The sequence below is a fragment of the Priapulus caudatus genome, unplaced genomic scaffold, assembly GCF_000485595.1.
Source record: "Priapulus caudatus unplaced genomic scaffold, Priapulus_caudatus-5.0.1 Scaffold1854, whole genome shotgun sequence".
NCBI classification, from domain to species: domain Eukaryota; kingdom Metazoa; phylum Priapulida; class Priapulimorpha; order Priapulimorphida; family Priapulidae; genus Priapulus; species Priapulus caudatus.
In genome coordinates, this window is record NW_014578915.1 from 8598 (window position 1) to 25076 (window position 16479).

Below are 16479 nucleotides of genomic sequence, written 5' to 3' on the forward strand. Positions count from 1 at the left end.
TGAGCTGACCTCGCTGCTTTGCATTCGCAGGTGCTATCTCCTGGTTTGCATATTACATGAGATTGTCATTTGCCACATTTAAAGCTAGTCCTCCTAACCACACGCAATGTTGTCGATATTGTCACTGAGCTCTTCGTACGTGGGGCTCGAGCCTTGGGGAAATTTCACACTGATTTCCCCGATGTCGTTCCTGTGAAATAAAAGAGTAACTAATACCCAGTCGTTATCCCAAACCTACTTTGGCTGCACACATGTATACGGATTGCGTCTATGAATAAACGGCGAGACATTTTATATGCGAGATATTTTCGTGAAGCTTTTTTCTTAATGCTTCGTTCCAGTTTTTGTGTCTGAAGAACATTCGAACATTCCTGACGGCATGCCAGCACACATTCGGGATGCGATCGCACGAACTCTTCGACTCTTTCATGTTGTTCGACATGACAGACTTCGGCAAGGTGAATCTTAGATTTTAATGCTGTGTGAGAATATTTAATCGTGTTTATAAAAAATTGCCACCACTTTACTGTGAAGAAATATTTAATGTGGTTCTATCATGAATTGCTAGTCTTAGTTTAAATAGTAGGTTATTCACTTGTAGTGAAATGTTTGATTTCTTTAACAGTAAATTTATATTAAAAAATGCAAATAATTATAGAAATTCTATTAAGAACTAGAGCACTCGGAGAGCGCAGACCTCCGCCAAGGCAGCTCAATTCTCTCACTGTGAAAATTTTTATTAATTAATTGGATCCGGATAACCACCAAAATGTAATCAATTGTAAGTTACCCCATTTCTGACCTATCCTGAAAATTTAATTAATTAATTAATTGGATCCGGATGACCACCAAAATGTAATCAATTGTAAGTTACCCCATTTCTGACCTATCCTGAAAATTTAATTAATTAATTAATTGGATCCGAATCACCACCAAAATCTAATCAATTCTAAGTTAAATCCTGAAAATTTTATGACAATGCGTCCATAACTTTTTCAGTTAGGCTGTACACAAACAAACAAACGCACAAACCCACAAACAAACAAACACACGCCGGTGAAGACATAACCTCCTGCCAACCCCTTGGCGGAGGTAATAATATTACATGCTATAAAGTTGCTGATATTATTATACTGAAGTCGGTTTCTGTACGTGTTAAAATAAGTTCTTAAATCAATAGTTGTGCGAGATAGTAATCGTATGTGGTTACATGGTTCGCACAGTCCTTGAAAAGTCCTTGAATTTGAGGGGAGTCCTTGAAAAGTCCTTGAATTTGAGGGGAGTCCTTGAAAAGTATTTGAATTTAGTAAATGTTAATTTTGTGCTTGAAAAGTCCTTGAATTTCATGAAATGTCCTTGAATTTCATGAAAATGTCCTTGAATTTCATGAAAATGTCCTTGAATTTTTAGAAATAATCCTTGCCTGTAATAAAAAGAAATTTTGTACCATCAATAATGTGCAAACCTCAATAAAAATTGCGTTAAATGAGCTTAAAAAGCTATAGACATATAGACAGTTAAATGATGATCACAAATTACAGTAAGTCACTAAAATCAGTCAGTAAATCAAGGTATGTTGTAGAAGTGACAGTGTTTAGAAGGGTTTATTAATGTGATCTAGATAAGTTTTAGAGGTGACATGCAGTGATTAAGAATGGGGTTATTAAATTAATCCAGGTATGTTTTGTTCTGTGTATGAATTCCGATAAAATGTCTGATAAAATATCCTTGAATTTCCGATAAAATTTCCTTGAAAAGTCCTTGAAAAGTTCTTGAAAAAAATTTCAGTCCTGTATGAACCATGGGTTAGAGATCATGCACGCTGAAAATATTGTATATATATGTAAAGGTTTAACATTAAAGCCGTTGGCTGTTTAGTGCTGTTCTAGTATAGTAAAATCAGGAGAGAATAAAAACCAATGTACCTTCTACTTCTAGGTACCATGAATAACCACAGCATGTAGTGTCTTAATGAGCTCAAACTGTTTCATGCATAGTGTTCATTAATAGAGATGAAGGGCACTGGAATGTGCACTTAACCAGCTGGTGTGCTAATGAACACACTGTGTAGTGGCGTAACCGCGTTACATATTATTATATGTTTGTGATTAATTTTTTTCTCCAAAGGTTTGGTTAAAATGAGGATTAGAAGTTTAATCAGTGCAAGCATATTGCCAGTATCCCTAAGGAAAGTGTTTGCTCTTTCTGCCCCGAGGCCTACACAAATGGTTTGCATAGTACTCTTGAATTTATTGTTCAAAGGCCCAAATACTGTGTAGTTATCGTCAGGCGTACGGATGTGGGAATGTGGTCTAATGCTGGGAGCTTCAGCTTTCCTGCATTCAAGAGTGCTATGTTATTGTAGGAAGCTCTGCACAAATTGTTTATCAGATGTGGCAATTGTTTACTCTCATCTATGCAGCACTGCACATTTGCTCTGCTAATGGCAGTGGTATCGTAGCCATGACGATGTGCTGTTATCTTTTATGCGTGCATTGGGATTGCACCATTTTCGATCCGGCCTCTTTTTCTCGTGGGAGGAAGGCATTAGCAACTGGGTAGAATTTGTTTCGTAAAAGTCCAAAGTATGAAACGTGTCCTCGAGGAACACACTATTTATTAATATTATCTCTGACACTAGCCAAAATATGAATGTAGCTGAGAATATGGCCACACATCTTAATTGTTTTTACAGTGCATGATTGCATATAAGTAGACGTGTAGTATAGTGTTGCCGTGCATTTAGTACTGCAGTATATGTCAAGTGGCACCCTGCCCCATATCCCCGGTAGCCGAGTGTGCTGCGAGGTGTCAGAAGCCTAGAGCATTACGAGAAGTATATATATACGATTACAGTCGCGCCAAGCTGAGACCGGATTATCGGGGCAGGGTAATCGAATAGATGCGCTCGAATCCGGTTCACTCGGCAATGTTTCTGACTTATCGGGGGCATGCAGTACATTCCTGAGAAAATGTAGGCATCTGAAATAAAGCGCCTGAAGAAAGGTGGCTGTGAGATTGCCAGGAGAAGCTTGCAGAATAGAGGGAGAAGCTTGTAGAATGTAGGGAGAAGCTAGGTTAGCTCCAGAAATAATTTCAAGGTAGCAAGCGCTAATTTAAGTAGAATGCTGGGAGAACCTAGGAGTAGGAGAATGCTAAAAGAAGCTTGGGTGATGCAAAACAAGATATGAGAATGCCGTAGAATTTTGAAATATCCTGCAATTTGCGGGACACGTAATGTTGACATGAGAGGCAGAAACTTGAGTGAGCGGGATGTCGAAAGCTCCTCAGCGATAGCGGAGAAGTAGAGAGATGAAGAGTAGAGACAGGCATACATTTACATGAGAATATGGAGAGATGCGTGATGATCGATACCGAGCACAATTAGCGCACGCATTCCCGTCTGGCAACAGCGGAGTGTTATTGAAGCCACGTGCCTTTGTAGAGTGAATGACCAGTTTAGTGGGTGTGCTAGGCTTCGCCACTGAGTAAACCAGGTCACGAACTTGACGGCAGAATGATAGAATTTAGACTCTGCATAAGATAATGCTGGCCGTTGGTTTGAAAAGAGACTACAGTTCTTCTCGGTCTGGATGTGTTGATATGTGCCTGCCTGTGCATGCATGCATGCAGTGGTCCTTGTGGCGAGTTGTTGTCGAGAAACCACTAGTGATTGAAATTTGTGTGCGTTGCGTCACGGAGAAAAGTTTTGGCAATCATGTACGCTGACAGCAACCATCGTCACATGTTAGCAGCAGCTGTGTGTTCTGCTCAGAGACTCCTGCTGAAGCTCTGGCATGTAGGTGAAATCGGTCATATCATGACTTCATGAAGATGTAATGGTAGAAATTGCATGGATGATAAAGTAAAGAAGCTTCTGTTATGTTAGCATTGGTGTTTGTACACAGCTTTGGCACAGTTTGTGCACAGTTTTAGCATTGCTAAATCTGTGAACTTTGCAGGTGTTGCAGGCTCTGTCCAAGTTATCTCGATCACATAAGGCTTTAGCAACAGGAATACCGTGAGTGTATATTATTAATCTTAACCTAATTACTCTTATTGAGCTTCTTATACAAACTCTTTATCACATATAAATATTTTGATGATGGAAGGTGTACCAGGCTCATAGGTAGGTCATATTGTGGATTTCAAACCACTTTTAAATTGCCAAATAATTTAGAAATCCCCTGTAATTTGACGATAATACTGTTGCTATATTTTGATGGTTGTTTTTGCACAAAAAAGCATTTTAAGCAATATTTCTCATGGGAGTATGACAGCAGTGTGTTAGGATACATTTTGCGAGATGTGGGAGTATTTCCCTATCTAAGTGTTGTGTTAAATGTGCCAATGTTGAGTGTGTGGGCGGTTTAAATCCTGCCATGTGCTGTTGGCTTCAGGGGTTTTCCACAGGACCATCCTGATGAGAGACACTACTACAATGAGGAGATCTACAGTCACCTGGAGGAGCTTGCTACCTCCAAGTATGTATCTATCTAATCTTCTAGCACCCACCTTCATTAAAATTGGCTCGACTTATTTACCTGTTTCAATAATTTAATGTTAATTTTTCTGTTCTGATAACTTAATGTTAAGATTAATGCTCTTCCGAGATACCAAGTTAATTTTTAGCTCATCTGACATAGTCAGATGCAGCTTGTAGAATCGCATGAGCGTGCGTGCGTCCGTCCGTTTGTTCATGCGTCAACAGTTGAGCTCAAATCTTAACCGCTTGACGTACGGTCACGATATTCGGGACGTTGGGGGGGATCGTCAAAACGAGTTGGGATGTCGAAGCTGGGGGTCAAAGGTCAAAGGTCAAGAGGTGTAAAAGAAGGGGGAACATTCCCTCCTTAACTTAAGGTATAAGCACAAATCTAAATGGCTCGACCTAGGCTCGTGATAGTCGGTGTATAGCATTATGGTAGAAAAAGCCATCACTGTGCCTAAATTGGAGGTCAAATGTCAATGGGGAACAGGGCAGATTTTAGACATTTTCTGAGGACATGGCCTGACGGAGCGATTGGAAAACTTTTTTGTTTCAGCGGTGACCTAGCATTTTTATGGCTTTATTGAAAGGACCATGAAATGTACTTTTTGCTGACATGCGAAGAGTAAGTGTCGGATAACCTTTTGACCCTCAAGAGGAGGGTTAAACATTGATTTGTTTCTCAACTGCGTTGGCGAGTACATGTGGTTATGGAGAGCTCCCATTTTACAGTGAAATTCCACACATAACTCTTACTTGAACAACGCTTACTTAGGAGATAATGAGACGAAATATATATGAGATTCTGTAGTGTACATTATGAATAGTTGGAATACAGTCACTAGCACTCAAATAATTACCCAGGAGTGAGGCTGCGGATTTCCCAGACTTCATTTTCTCAAATTTTGGCACCAATATAGACGCAAGTGTGTACGTTCTTGAGCTTATTCGGTCCTCTAATCACTGGCCTACCTTGTAGTGAAATTAGTTTACAGATATTTGCAATCGTATTGCTGTAAATTGTAATCTTGCACGAGCTGCTCTGGTTGTATCAACCATTGAGCTATTTTTTAACGAGCCAGATGTGCCTCGCAAGGGGTTTAATGTACCTTATTACCTGACACCATAGAATGCACGTTATGTATAGTAATAATATGGTAATTATTCGCTTCTGCTTTTTGTAATCCGTCGTCACACTGACAGCTGCCATTGCGCTGCAATGCTTTGGCTGACCGATGCAACGATGCCTTTGATAGCGGCCCGCCATCTATCGGAATTTTATTACACTAGTTGAAGTGTTGTTTTTTTGGGTTAGAAATGAACGTATGTATAGGACGTCTTGCTATGCACAAATGAATTTATCAGCAGAACACCAGACACCAGATGAGCCCTGTCGCTCTGCGGCACTTGTTATTCCTCGTTTTTAGCTCGCCTTGACATCGTCAAGATGAGCTATTGTCATGGGGTGTCGTCCGTCGTACGTCCGTCAACATTTGGCTACAGTCAACGATAACTCAAGAACCGTTTGACCCACATGTTTCAAATTGCATATAGTTGTTACTCCTATGGGAGAGGTTTGAACGTCCTATTTTGGAGCACGCCAGTTAACCTACAATCTAGCCACGTCCACTTTTTGGCAAAAATGTAAATGGCCACAAGTCAGTTTAGGTTCAATGGGTTTTGCTCATTTCTGGTATGTGAATGAATGAGGACTGCCCCCAAAACATATCACACAACGGGTTTTGATATTTTTTTTTATTATGCAAATTAGGTAGATTTTGGCAATTTTACTATGCATTTCAATGTCTGCCTACGGTCAAAGATAACTCAAGAACCGTTTGACCCACATGTTTCAAATTGAATACAGTTGTTACTCTTATGGGAGAGATTTGAACTTCCTATTTTGGAGCACGCTAGTCGACCTACTTTCGAGCCACGCCCACTTTTTGGCAAAAATGAAAATGACCATCTATATTTATTCGATTTTGTTAAATCTTGGTATGTAAATGTGTAAGGCTAGCCCCAAAACAGTTGTTACTCTTATGGGAGAGATGACAACGTCCTATTACGTTTATTTTGTCTAACTGGTCAACAGCTCTACAATCATACCTATATACGTGTAATATTGTGTTTTAGATTCCTCGTTACAGTAATTTGACTGGAATATTTTATTGTTTTTATTTGCGCGATATTCGAAAACTAAAATGGCGATCATTTAGGCGTAGCGCCATCTCTCGTCAAGATTTCAGACTTACAGATCTGAAACATTTATTTTCGCATCAAAACTTATGCATATATCATTATCAAGAGTATATAATGGGAGATATGCTATATAATGGGAGTTCTCCCATATATACTCTTGCTTTTATATCCCCCCTCTCTCTTCTATCACACCCAAGGTGAGCTACAGTGTCATTGAATTCAAAATAACCACATGCATACCAATTCTTTGAACAGGAAATGATTAGATTGTAAAAGTCAATACTTCAGTGTGGTTTTATGAGTATCGACAGTTCAGCTGCCTGAGCAGAACTGTACACAGTCAATATGAAGCAATTTATATTCAATTGGTGAAGAAAATTTCTAACTGGTATTCGATGCTACTATCTTTCAGTTTTCTATCGATGATTGATGCACAATTATTGAAATCAATGTTCAAACATTGTCCATTATAGTGACCTGATGGATGAGGACCCGTACAGGGAAGTGAGGGAGGATGAGCTGGGAAGGGAAGATATATATGAAGACCTGTGTGCGTACAGGAGTCGCAAAGAACTCGAGCAGGTGAGGGAGATTTCTGCTGGAGGGTTGGTGAGGCGCTAGAGGCCCTGCATAGTCCGTGTGAAATCTTATCCTTCATTAGGAGAGTTGGCTTGAGAAAACCCTAATGATGTACGTGCTATGTATGATCATGTAAACTAAATGATGGCAGCATTCCTAATCGTGTTTCTCTGTGTCTCTACGGTGGCATTGGGGGTGACTAACGGTTATCGGTATCACTAAAAAGTCAAGGTTGGCTGTTATTGTTGTTATTGTTGTTGTTGCTGCTGTGACTGCTGCTGCTGCTCTTCATATGTGTTTTTGGTGGGTCCTTTGCAGCCTCTTTTAGAAAAGAAACCGGCTGACAAGCGGGAATATTGCATCCGAGAACTCGTGGAGACTGAAAAGAATTACGTCGATGCTCTCAACATGATCGTTTCAGTATGTGCTCAGTATCTGCTATTTCTCAGTGAGCTTAGCTTTGTCCGGGATATTTACATGGAAGCGGCTTCGACTGCCTTCTTTCGAAATTAGTGTTTTTGTTGTGGCCAAACGACAATGCAAATTTGGCCGGCCAGAAAAACATCTGCCGGGGTAAGGTTTGCTCGCTCCGCTTGAGTTGACGGCGATTTTTCTCATGGGCATGTTTCTCCGATGCGAAATAAATGCTGAGTCGCGGTGACTCGTTACGAATCGCTGTGATTTTCGTAGCTGGCCATGCGTGATGAACTTGTTATGTGAGCATCAAATAGGAACCACTGGAAAAGGATGCTTGGGTTGGTGGTTTGGTACTACCGTAGCATTGGATCGAATTGACTATCATTTCGACTACGAAAAAAGTGATTATAGCAATAAATTTGATGTGATTATAGCAATCAATCTGAGGTAGAGTGCCTGCTTTGAGGTAGGTACGGGAAAAAAGACCTAAATCATTGCTGTTAACTGTTTCAGCATTTTGCGCGCCCTCTTAAGCCGATCATACCTGAGGAAGACTTCAGACTTGTCTTTAAACACATGGAAGATCTGTGCATGATACACACAGGATTCCATAGTGAGCTCCACAGGTATTCTGTTCTTTGTTTGAATATTTGAAATTTGCATTCTTTGCTCAAGCAGATCCTATTGTAGTTGTGAAGGAGATGTCTTAATCAACTGTAAGATACCTATGTTTAGTAAATGGGCTTGCGATATAAGTATCCATATGACACGATTCTCACTAATTTGACAAACCAATGTAATACCAAGTGTGTGTGTGTGTGCGTGCGTGCGTGCGTGCGTGCGTGCGTGCGTGCGTGCGTGCGTGCGTGCGTGCGTGTGTGTATGGTTGTGTGCATGCGTGCGCGCGCAAAGCCATTATGATCGTTTATATCCTGCGCAGCAATAGATAATGCTGAGAACCAGCAATTCTGGTAAAGCCTGCATCTTTGATAAGCTTCTAGCATACCGGTCCATTACTTCTAGTGTAGCCCAGCTACTCTGTCTGAACACTGGATCCCAGTGGCGGCAAACAATGTGTAGGTGGCCTGTCTCACTGCGGTAGTCAGAATCCCTGAGCGAACATGTATATCTGACGCAGCCACGCACCTATTTTTAGGGCGTACGTAACCGGCGTGCCGACGTTCGCGGAGTGCTTTTTGAAGTGGCGAGACAAGTTTCTTCTGTACGGAGACTTCTGCTCCAACCTTCCACACGCACAGGACCTCATCGATGAGCTGTGCAACAGTCGTGAGCTCGTCAAGCAGACCGTCATCGTAAGTCGCCGCACGCTCGCAAAGTGCTACACGGGCACATTAAGCTAGAGAGCTCTCAAATTGACCTGTGGTAGGGTGGGCTACAGGGCTTGTTAGGTTTTACGCAGGTAGTGTAGGTGAAGGCTGTTGTTAAGTGCAGTCCATTTATTGTACGATGCTTGGCTCATTAACTTTAGTGTAGGTGGAGCAGGCTGGACTGCTCATTAAGTGCGACGCAGGTAGAGTAGGGTAGGGCCTACTAGGCTTCATAATTTCAGGGAAATTAAATTGGACTGCTATGCTCCTCACTACGAGGGATGAACTTAGAGAATACCGTGTTTGTAGATCGACAGACAAGATGATCTTAAGTTCGCTGATCTAGTTCCTGTAAAATAAATATTATTGCTGCATCTATCTTCTAACATAACTGTGACCTGTGTAGAAATCACATCGCTAACCTTCTACTCTCCTGTACAGCTGTGTTTACCAGCTTATTTCATTTTCCAAATGTCTGTTGGGCCTTGATAAATGTTTTATATGTAAAACATTCTGTGTACTGTTTGCACTTAATATTTAATGTTTATACATGCATTAATAATCACCGGCACCTACTTGTTTTAGTGTGTCTAGATTTACCTAATGTATACCTTGTGTCGTGTCTTACAGAACTGTTATGCATCTTTGGACGTGGTGAGTGTATGTTAGTTATAGTAGTGAAAGTGGCAGCATAGTCGTGCAAAGCTGCATGAGCTTTATGTTGTTTGTGCACATTTGCTTTGGTGAATGCCCACTGAAAAAATTGCAGAAGAAATTATGTTGGTAATATTTCGTTGATGTTTTTTAACAAATGTTCTGTGGGCCAAGCTTCGCTGTTGGTATGCTTATTGCTGCACTGGCTGCTCCAAAGTCATGCACAGACGTGCTCTTGTTTACTCGACACAATCTGGCATTACATTGCGTGTGAGATACGAATACTTGGGAAACATGTCTGTCATGTCTGTGTATGTGTTATTGATGGCTTCTCGCTTAAATAGTAGGAATGTTGCAATATCCAAAATATTCATCATAGCTAGTGCATGTTGGATGGTTGTCGAAAATGGTATTTTACGTTTCATAGTAGTTTATATAATAATAAGTAGCAAATTAATAAGTAGTGGTTTTATTCAGCACACGTCAAATGAGGGCTATCGTATGACAAAGGTTTGCTACAGCTACCTAATCTTATTGTAAATGTTTCACTAATATTAAAATTACTACAGATGTAGACCACACTTTCACTGTGCTGCATTTTTGCATGAGTCACTATTTTGATTTGTGATAAATGCTCGTGGTTAATTGTGTATATGTGCACTATATCAGGCGAACATAGTTGAACTGTATGACCAGCTGTTGTTGGTCATCAAGGCCAAGGCGTGAGTGGATTTGCTGTTTGTATCACAGGTGCTAGCACACGATAAAAGCCGGGCAGTAGGTGTTTATTTTTCTGCGATTAAATAAGGAGGTTTGTGTTTATTTTCTTGTGTCCAAATGCTTGCAAAAGAAGCAATGTGATATCACTGGAAATTTGCGAGTGAAGCCGTGGGTATTACGCTGTTTGTTTCACCAGTAATCGTGATAGGCATATTGCAATGACTTTTGGAGGGCGAGGAGTGTGGGGAGCATAACTGTGCTGTCGTAGGATAACACAAGTGTTGAGTGGCATGGGGTGGAGAGGGGGCGAGTAACGAAGTCTAAATAACCATGTAGAAGCACGTCATAATCAAAGAGGAAAAGCCATTTGAATTTTAACGGAAGTTGCTTGTGTGCCTGCCTATTTAAGTCATTGTCATAACTAGATACGTACGTATAAATACGTCAACACTCTCACTCTATATATATCAACGGACTTTCCAACAGGATGTAACTAAGGATGCACTGCGTAGGAAGTTGTGTGGCATGCTGCGCGTCACAGTGAGAGATCGAGGGAGGAATGCTGCCATCACTCGTGCCGATTACTGTCATGTACCCGGAACACAGGCTCTATAACCGGACGACTGTCTCCCATTATTCACAGAACTGTCAAGAGAAGGCCAACGAAGGGAAGTTTCGGCTGCGCGACCTACTGTCTGTGCCCATGCAACGTGTGCTCAAATATCATCTGCTACTGAAGGTAAGCAGCTGTACACCAAATCGATCCCATAGGTGGAGCTGACAGCATAGCAGCTTACTTTAAATGAGCTTCGCAGTTTGAAATCAATTTTATCGTGCCACTATACTGCTATATCTAATGATTAACACCCAGCTTACTGAGGAAGACTGGATCCTAGCAGGAAAGAGAAAGATGTCTCTCTATGGCGTGTGATAACAATGCTTTTAGTTACTCAATACTTGTGAATCTGTGATAGGGGATAAAGATGAGGGTCATCAGGATTTAATCATGTGTTGACACACAGTTGATTTTTGATTCCATTGAGATATAATGATTTATTCTCCTCAATTCCTCGATTAAAGGAACTTATCAAACAGACGTCAGACGATAGTGAAGAGAAACCAGAGCTACAGAGAGCACTAGATGCGTTGTTAGTAAGTACTCGTATGGAATGCCCGCTTGTGTGCGATTTTGATGGTGTTTCGTACTGGGTAGAGCTACAGTAGTTTGGTCCACTCTCATAGCATTTCCGAGGCCGTTAATGCTGTGGGTTACTATTGAAACCCCACCGAGTGGATGTTTTCATCAAGTCATTCTGTCATCTGTTATCTTATGTCAATCCATTACCCAATATCAAGAGACGGACTTAGTTAAGTTTGCTCAGGCAATTGCATCGGCCGATTTGTGATCGCCTAATTGCTGTTTTGAAGGATCTCTCTCTGTACATCAACGAAGTCAAGAGAGACAACGAGACACTGGAGATCATTCGGGAGATCCAGAACAATATCACAGATCTAGTCATGGTGAGTGTGATGTGTGTTGTCATCCATCATTTTCGTCAACCACATAATCATTACTTTCATCTCCATCAACATGTTGACATTGTCATATTTTTCCCATGAGAAACCAATTATTGTCAACATTAATCTCAGAGGGCAATAGGAATGATATAGATCCTAAAGGGCACAATCCACAGAGCTGTCAGTATCATTTCTGGCAGTGAAATTCTGTGCAGCCCCAAATGGTCATAGGGCACAATATTTCCAATATTTTTAGAAACGTTTATATATATATAATATATATAGTAACAATATTTATAGTAACATTTTCTAGCAATTTGAATTCCGTAATGTAGCTGCTCTTTATCATGGTTATCATCACTGTTATCATTTTGTTTATGCCAGTATACAGCATCATTGTTGTTGTGTTGCTATGGTCAGCAGGCGTGGCTGCATCTGACGTGTGTTGTGTTTGTATTTGCTTTGCATGCAGCCTGAGGGCACAGAGCTGAAGGATTACGGCCACTTCCTGAAGGACGGGGAGCTTCGTATCAAGTCACATGCAGATAATCGCATAAAGAACAGGTACATCCACCCTGATGGAATGCTAACGAGTTATCACGTTCCATGCTGTGCCGATCGTTAATCGTTCCAATACATCTCCGACCAAAGTCGTATTATCGCTAGAAGTATAATAGGCATGATGACTGGCAGCTGTAGGGAAAGAGCCACGTTATCTTCGTCTGAGAAGCTATATTAGAAAATCCAGGCTCACTCTAAATGCCATAGGTGTAGTGTCACTGGCTGTCTATCTTGCTAGCATGTGTATGTCGGAGTCGTCCCTGTACAGCGGGTGGGAGCGTAGCCGATGTGAACAAAGAGCAAGTACTTGTGGAAAATGATGGACAAGAGCTGATGTTGCCAGACATTTGTTCTGCAACAGCCATGTGTGAACCTGGTCAATAGTGAGCTCCCTTATAATGTTTCCCACTGAGCCATGGAGTCCATGTTCAGTCAGTTGCAGTTTCGAATCAATGTTGTTCGTAAAGGGTGTAGACTGTAGACTGTAGATGAACTCATATTCTTTCCTCGATTTCAGATATGTATTTCTGTTTGACAAAGTCATGCTCATGTGCAAGCCGAGTAGGGTAAGTTTCATGGTAAGGTATATCATTATTTGTCTTTTTTATATATTTTTTATTAAATAAGTAATGAAACAATTGTGGTTTCTTTTCTGTAATTCTCACCTGTAGAGGTGGTGTACTTTCATCTGTTTGTTTGATGCCTAAACTAATGACCTTCCCAGCAAATGTATTACTATACCTAAATTGTATAGATTATAATTATTTATATATTGTATTTATCACTGTACTGTGTTCAATTTTAAGTGCTATCATATTTTTATGTGAAGCTCAAAGACCAATCATTCTGCAAAATGATTATTAAATGTTCGTTTTTGTGTATTTTCTTTGATAGGGTCAGTTTTACAGCTATAAAGAAGCAATCATCCTTTCTAACTACAGTATTCAAGAACAGACAGTATCAAGCTTTAAAAAAGACAAGGTATTCCAGTTATTTTTCTAAATTTCCTTCTGGTTATTTCACCATACTGCATGTAGACCCAGTCTTCACCTAAGATTGTAATAACCTTCCTGTGAAATGCAACATTAACCGAAACAATACAGTAACGAAATAAATGTTCCCAAATAAGAAATGGTTAAAAAAAACACTAGTAATTGCATTTGTTAGCCTCCAGTTTGTACATTTCATATACAGTACACAATCTATTATCCGTAATTCTAAAAACCGAAAAGCTCCGACAACCAAACAATTTTTCATCAGCAAATCAAAGCTCGAGTTTGGCGCCAAAACTCAACCCGACGAATATTAATGTGTTTGGCATTACTCATACATATTGTACTGTACCGGTACAGCACTTGGCCTCTAGAAAACTGGGGTTTTAGTCAGTGTTCGAAATTAGTGCCGGCCCGAGGCTACCAACTTTTTGCTTCGGCCACCATCTCTACGAAACTGCCGGTCCTCCTGACCAGCACTTTTTCCCCTCATATTACGCTGAAATACTACGGTTATTCTAATACGCTCCGTTCCTGAGCGTAGACGGGGTATCCAAAACATCTAGAGCCGAGGGCATGAACTTCCTCAACGCGTGATTTGCCACACGAACAAAACTTCGTGACAGTCTCAGAAATTGATTGTGGCATGACCCTGGGCAGTGTTTTTATGACCGCATAACAATAAGTTCAATGTCGCAGGGGTTATCGTGGGGAGTGAGGGCATGACCAGTGATACCTGACACGCGCGTAATCAAAGCTGTTAACTGAATTCGTCACTTTTCTTTACTATTTTTATTTATATTTAGAAGCAATGTAAACTGTATCAAATTCTATAGGCACTTGTAACTTTGATCTATGCTTGAGGGTACAGTGGACTGGGGAGGAGAAAAACGAAGTAAAACCGTTCCCACAAGCTCGCCCGACATTCCTAGAGCGTGAGATATATTATTTGACCAACTCTAAGTTACATGTATGCTGTTAATGCCAATGGTTATTTTTGTATACTATTTTGTTACTCACTGCTAGTAAATAAGCGTACCACCAACATTCTGAAGTTGGTGGTCCTGCTGTGCACTAGACGGACATGCGGCCCCCATTATTGCGCGCGGCGAAGCCGCGCCCTTACAGCGAATACGCCGCCCCCTTTTTGTCCACTTAGACAGATATGTTAGACAGGGGTCTGAAAACGAACTCCGCGAAAATGGGGCAGAATCCAACCGAAATTTCGCGGACGACGGCTAGAGGCCATTTCCAAACGGCCCCTAGAAATTTTTGGGGGTAGCGCGCCTCACGGGTAACGCGTAGTAGCTCCTACAAGAAACCCTAAGAAATGCTGTCACTCAGCGACCACGCGCTCGCTCATTCGCCGCTACGCAATGACGTGGGCTACTGCCGAATATAGCGTCACGTCTATCACAGAGGTTTTAACGAAGACGCGTACGGCGCTCCACGTGGGCTGGCACGGTCTAGATGCTATCTCCAAAACCGCCGCCGCTGCCGTGCCCCTGGCTGCGTACGTGGCATGTTTTTACCAACCTCCTGACCCCGCGCTGCCCGTAGCGACGGCACGTCGTGCGAGCACGTGCTGGCGTGGCCGTGCCAGTATTTACACGTAGCTAATCCTACGTATACTGGCCCCTGCTGCAGCCCCTGCTGCCCCTCCCCCCCAAGGCCGCCGTAGTCAAGCCGGTGTACGTCTGACGAAAACTGCGTGATGTTACGCTTCCCGCTATACGGATTCGCGCGCCCGCCCTCCTTCGGCGCGCGAATTCGTATAGCGGGCAGCGCGAGATGATACAACACCCCGCGGTCGCGTGCACCCAGTCCCGCGGAAGTGCGCGGCTTAACCGCTCTCGGCAGTCGGGGAACAATGCATCTTTTGCGCACCGCCATCTTGTACCAGGTCTCTCTGGACGATCTGCAGCCGGATATCCGCGCGAAGCGCGAACAGCGCCGCGGAGCGGCCCATTTGATCGAAATCGCTGCCCTGTTGAAAAAAAAATTCCTAAAGTGCCCTATGGGTAAAGGATAAATCGGTGTAATCGGTCAATTGAGCAGTTGTGGGCATTCCAGAAGCCTTTCGAGTATGCACGTAGGGCGAGCATAAATGGCTCGGCGCGCGTCCTTTTCGTGTAGAAAAATAATTTACCCTTTTCGCTGGTTCATGCCCTGACATTAATTTGGAAGTTATCGCGACCCATAGATGGCGCAACGAGTCCATGTACACATGTTCCAGTCGTTTTTTTTAAAAATCGCGTGGCTCAGTGACCTAGACTGCTGCGCGGTGGAGAGTTCCACACGCCAGCATAACTTACTTCAGTGTAGGCAACGATTGTTGCCTGAATGAATGTCGGTAGCAGTCTAGCCCTGGAATCGTCACTGCCGCTTGAACTTCCTGTATCCATCTTAACGCACCAAAGTGATGTTCTCATGTTTGCCATTATGTCAATATGATTATCACGTGATAGTTAGAGGATATATCGTGGCGTCAGCGCGTGGCGTGGCGTCGTGGCGAGAATTTCGTCAGTCTCTGTGTGATTTCGCGTTAATGTCAAAACCATGAGAACATCACATTTGTGCGTTAAGATGGATACAGGAAGTTCAAGCGCGCAGTGACGATTCCAGGCTAGACTGCTACCGACATTCACTCAGGCAACAATCGTTGCCTACACTGAAGTAAGTTACGCTGGCGTGTGGAACTCTCCACCGCGCAGCAGTCTAGGTCACTGAGCCACGCGATTTTAAAAAAAAACGACTGGAACATGATGTGTACATGGACTCGTTGCGCCATCTATGGGTCGCGATAACTTCCAAATTAATGTCAGGGCATGAACCAGCGAAAAGGGTAAATTATTTTTCTACACGAAAAGGACGCGCGCCGAGCCGCAAACCAACAATAACGAGCATTTGTATTTATGCTCGCCCTACGTGCATACTCGAAAGGCTTCTGGAATGCCCACAACTGCTCAATTGACCGATTACACGCTTTATCCTTACCCATAGGCACTTTAGGGAATTT

At 42.1% G+C, this 16479-nt stretch overlaps 1 protein-coding gene across 2 annotated transcripts in view; it reads left to right on the forward strand.

Moving 5' to 3' along the window:
• Window positions 1–341: 341 nt before the first annotated feature.
• Window positions 342–16479, forward strand: part of LOC106817761 (guanine nucleotide exchange factor VAV2-like) — a gene marked incomplete at its 5' end in the record, with an annotated part of 36982 nt that continues 20844 nt past the window's right edge. The window contains 13 exon segments of one of the 2 annotated variants that reach the window (XM_014822463.1): window positions 342–458; window positions 3963–4021; window positions 4401–4484; window positions 7165–7273; window positions 7589–7690; window positions 8201–8313; window positions 8844–9000; window positions 11033–11128; window positions 11470–11541; window positions 11818–11910; window positions 12380–12471; window positions 12986–13046; window positions 13363–13449. In XM_014822463.1, coding sequence (XP_014677949.1) covers window positions 342–458; window positions 3963–4021; window positions 4401–4484; window positions 7165–7273; window positions 7589–7690; window positions 8201–8313; window positions 8844–9000; window positions 11033–11128; window positions 11470–11541; window positions 11818–11910; window positions 12380–12471; window positions 12986–13046; window positions 13363–13449 — 1242 coding nt within the window. 2 annotated transcript variants of the gene reach the window in all.